The 4,717-nt window shown below is 36.5% G+C and overlaps 1 protein-coding gene across 1 annotated transcript; it reads right to left on the bottom strand.

Annotated features, from left to right (window-relative positions):
* Positions 1-2,432: 2,432 nt before the first annotated feature.
* LOC121857922 lies at positions 2,433-4,319 on the bottom strand (the record flags this gene model as incomplete). Its single annotated transcript, XM_042354168.1, has 3 exons — positions 2,433-2,670; positions 3,453-3,969; positions 4,204-4,319. Coding segments are annotated over 3 exons (871 nt in total), but the record flags the coding sequence as incomplete, so codon positions are not given.
* Between the last annotated feature and the right edge of the window lie 398 nt (positions 4,320-4,717).

Below are 4,717 nucleotides of genomic sequence, written 5' to 3'. Positions count from 1 at the left end.
TGAGAGTCATAGATTAATTTGGTTTTCTCTAAATGCAATCGGATGCTATTTGCTATAACTGATTCAAGAAATTTCCCCACTACTGATGTCAAACTGATCGGCCGGTAATTGGATGCTGATGCTCTGCCTCCCTTTTTGAATATGGGTACTACATTTGCCTGTTTCCACAAGTCTGGCGCAACTCCCGTGTCTAATGATTTTGTAAATAAATTTACCAGGGGTCCGCTAATCTGTTCCCTACACTCTTTCAAGACTTGAGGGAAAATTTCATCCGGCCTGGGGATTTTGTCTAAGTTATTTATCCTTCCATGAACATCCTCTTTTCTGATAGTGATATTCTGATATTCTTTAGTTTCTCTTCTTCCTTTCCCCTAAATATCAGTTAAACCTCAGAAATTTCCTCGCGAATTTCTTCTGTGAAAACTGATAAAAAGTAGCTGTTCAATGCTTTCCTTATTTCAACACTGCCATCGATCACTTCCCCCCTCCCTGACTTTGTCATTGACCTTCGTTCTATATACCTGGAAAAATCCCTTGGGATTCGCCTTGGATTCTCTTGCTATTCTAGTTTCATATTCTCTCTTTGCTTTCCTTACATTTATCTTAACATTCCTATATAGCTCATTATACGTATTTCTGAGCTGCTCCTCCCCTCCCTTTAATTTCTTATAAATTCCTTTCTTTATTCCTATGCCATGTTTAAGTTTTCTGGTCATCCACCTTGGCTCATTCTTATTTGATCTAATTTTTCTGTATGGTATATTTAGTTCTTGTGCTTTACGTAGTATACGAGTGAATATATTATAGTCATGATTAATTGTGGTGTCACATGTGACCTCACCTGTTCCTACCAGGGACTGACCTGACTGTTCACAGGTGACCTCACCTAGGTACCTTCTTAACCCCTGATAATCCGCCAATCGAAAGTTTGGGACTCTGACCATATTGTCATTGTTTTTCGTTTCCCAATTTAGGGTGAACCTGATTTCTCTGTGATCACTGTTACCTAGTTCTTCCCCTACTGTGATATCTCTGATAATATATTCCTTATTTGTTAATACTAGGTCTAATATATTGTCACCTCTAGTAGGTTCTGTAATTAGTTGTTTCAAATATTGTCCTGTACTGCGTCTAGGAAGTCTTCAGATTCATAGTCACCTACAATGTTGTCCCAATCAACATTTCTGAAGTTGAAATCCCCCATAATGCACTGGTTGTAATATTTTGCTGCCCTACTCATTTACTGCCATATGGGTTGAGCTGCTTCTTTCCCAAGACTTGGGGGCCTGCAAATCACTCCCATAATTAGTTTTTCTCTTCCTTTCGCAATTTCTACCCATACAGACTATGTTCCTATTTCACCCTTTATTGAATTAATAAAATATTTTAATGTATCCTTGACGAAGAGTGCGACCCCTCCCCCCTTCCTACTTTCCCTGTCCTTGTAAAAAAGGTTGTACTCTCCTTTGTGGTACTCTGATAAAAAATTTTTGCTCGCCAGATTCATCCAAGTTTCGGTGATTGCTATGACGTCTACATTCTCTGTACATACAACCGCTCTCAGCAAGTTTATTTTATTTCTAACGCTCCTACTGTTTGTATAGTATACATTTAAACCTACCCTTCCCTGGTCCTGTTTTACCCCTTGTCTTGAGTAACCAATTACACGAAAGCCCTTGGGAACTTTGTGTTTTCTTGTTTCATTGTGGTTATCAGCATATACCTGGATCACGCCCACCTACAGTGATTTACTTGCACACACACACACACACATATATATATATATGTATATATATGCTGATAATATAAGAGGAGGTGAGACCAGGCCAATGACTGTGGTCTCACCTCCTCTGTATATATACACTCTTGGTTTGTATTTCTCTTAAGTCTGTACTCACTTCTGAAGATGTGAATTACACGAAAGTGCCTGGGAATTTCTGTGTTTTCTTTTCTTTTTTAGGAAAGTTATTAGTATATATAAATATATATATATATATATATATATATATATATATATATATATATATATTTATATATATATATGTATTTAAATATATATATATTTTATTTATATTTATATATATATACATCTGAAGATGTCTTGAATAAAGACGAAAGCTAAGGTGCTCCGTTGTTTCCATTTTCCCGTGTGATTTTATCAAGATTTATCGTATCCACGTTTTCATTGTGGATTTACATGAAATATATATATATATATATATATATATATATATATATATATATATATATATATATATATATATATATATATATATATATATATATATATATATATATATATATGTATATATATATATATATATATATATATATATATATATATATATATATATATATATATATATATATATATATACACACTAGTTGAAATTATTTTGCGCCTTGCGCGGAACATTTTCTGTCGACCATACATGGAGATCCTTCATTTAGGGGATCATATGGGCCATGGATCATGTGTTTCATGACCAGATCATGGAGTTCTTTATCTTGCTCTTTTTTAGGGATTTCTGCAGAAATTGCCAAATCATATTCTTCGGCTTTGATTTTGTGCTCTGGAGCTATCCAGAAAAGAAAGTGTGCATGGGGTAAACCTCTCTTCTGGTACTCAATGGTGTACAGCCATGCTTGCAAAGTACCAAATATTCCCTTCTTCATATGTTCCATAAACTTTTCACTTTTAATCTGAAGACTCTCGCAACAATATCTGGTCGATCATGACTCTCTTGTCCGGGAGCCAAATTGTCAACAATTTCGGGCCAACGTGGATTACATGTCATAGTGATAAAGTAATCTGCTCTTCCGTAGTGTCTCACAAAGGCCATCGCATCTGACCTTTTTTCATGAAGGTATCGAGGACCACCAGTATAGGTCGCTGGAAGCACAATGCGACGACCAACTTGATTTGGATCTCCATCAGCAGCAAGCAAACTATCACGTAAATCTGAGTAATTTTCAGCACGGAGACTTTGCTGTTCTCTTCTCAAAAACTTCAATCTTTCAGTTTCTATTTTGCAGTATGCATCCACCAAGAATTGCTGGAAGAGTCGCCTTCCAAGCAAGAGGTGGTTCCCTTCTCTGCACATAATATGGAAAGAGTAAAACTGCAACTGTGTGACTTTCCGACCATTTCTCCCTTGCAAATATATGTGGTAGCCGTCTGTTCCATATGGAAAAAACAATGGATACATCAAAGGATCATAGGATCGATGTAGCTCTGAAATTCTCCTCAATCCACCTTGTTTCAACTGAAGAACAATATCTCTATTTTCTGTAGGCTCATTTGACATTAAAATTGCAACTTCAGCCCCTGTTGGTGCATTAAAATGCCGAGCATGTTCTCCCTGGGCACGCTTATTTTCCCAAATTACAATTTTCTTGTAATTTATGTTTCCTTGCCGTACTTGCTCTAGCGCAGTCTTTAGCTCCCTCACATAATGATTATTTTCATTTAACCAGGCTGTAATTCTCTCCAATATATCAGCATTCAAGTTTTGATGCTCTCCTCTTGCTCTCAGTTGATCTTCCAAAGTGTTCAAAAAGTAAACTTGAATGTATCTTGCTCTTATATCTTCAGGAGGCATCAGTGACCCAAGTTGATGGTAAATTTGACCTTGGATTTTTACAGATGGATTCCAACCTTGGACAGATGCATCTTTGTGACCAAAGCTGGTCATGGCAAACAGAGAGTTGTTATCCCTGAGTCTTGACAAAAAGTGTTTGCTGAATTGAGTTTCCCCGGTGAACAGTTCTTCAAATAACTGAGGCAGAGGTGGAAATTGATCCAGTGTAACCTTTCCATTTCCACAGCACATTCCTAGTGATTCTCCAGTAAATTTCTTAGCGCCACACTGACAAAGTTTGGTCATTTCTCCAATTGCAGCCTTGTTACATGGGTCATTTTTGTCATACAGTAATGCAGAACGTTTAGCATTTTGAATCTCACGTTGTCTTAAATTTTGATACCTGTTTCTATCAGCAATCAAACGCTGTTGTCTCTCTTCTTCAGACTCATTTCTTCTTGCAACTATATGGCGAAATGTATCAGCAATCAAACGCTGTTGTCTCTCTTCTTCAGACTCATTTCTTCTTGCAACTATATGGCGAAATCTATCTTGCTCCTGTCTTTCTTGATGCTCACCCAAGGTTTCATTTTGCCGAGACTCTGTTTGCCTCTATCTTTGCCTTGAAAGTCGTTCTTCCCTTGCATCACAGCTTTCAGATTGACGACGAAGCCTCATCTTTTGTGCATGTGGAGTATTTGCATAACTGGACTTTCTTTTCCGTGGCATAATGGATATCTGAAAAAAAATAAATAAATGAAAATGTTAAAAAAGTAGAGGCATTAACTAATAATTTTTCTTGCCATAATTCTAGTGATGTTTTGTCATAGATAAAATGTCTAAATTTGCCAAATTTTTCTATAAAGAGAGGTAATTTTTGTTGTTGTTTTTACGTTTAATTAATAGAAAAAGCCCGGGATAATAGAGGTTCCAATACTCAAGTTATGGGCTTCCAAAATTTTCAATATAGGGGGGTTTAGCCCCCATTAGGGTGTCTTAATATTATTGAAATTTGCTGAACCCCGTGATAATAGAGGTTCCAATACTCAAGTTATGGGCTTCCAAAATTTTCAATATAGGGGGGTTTAGCCCCCATTAGGGTGTCTTATTATTATTGAAATTTGCTGAACCCCGTG

This window comes from Homarus americanus, unplaced genomic scaffold, assembly GCF_018991925.1.
Source record: "Homarus americanus isolate GMGI-L3 unplaced genomic scaffold, GMGI_Hamer_2.0 scaffold29466, whole genome shotgun sequence".
Lineage (NCBI taxonomy): Eukaryota > Metazoa > Arthropoda > Malacostraca > Decapoda > Nephropidae > Homarus > Homarus americanus.
The sequence above is the reverse complement of the archived record's forward strand: the minus strand, read 5'-3'. Positions and strand labels throughout refer to the sequence as shown.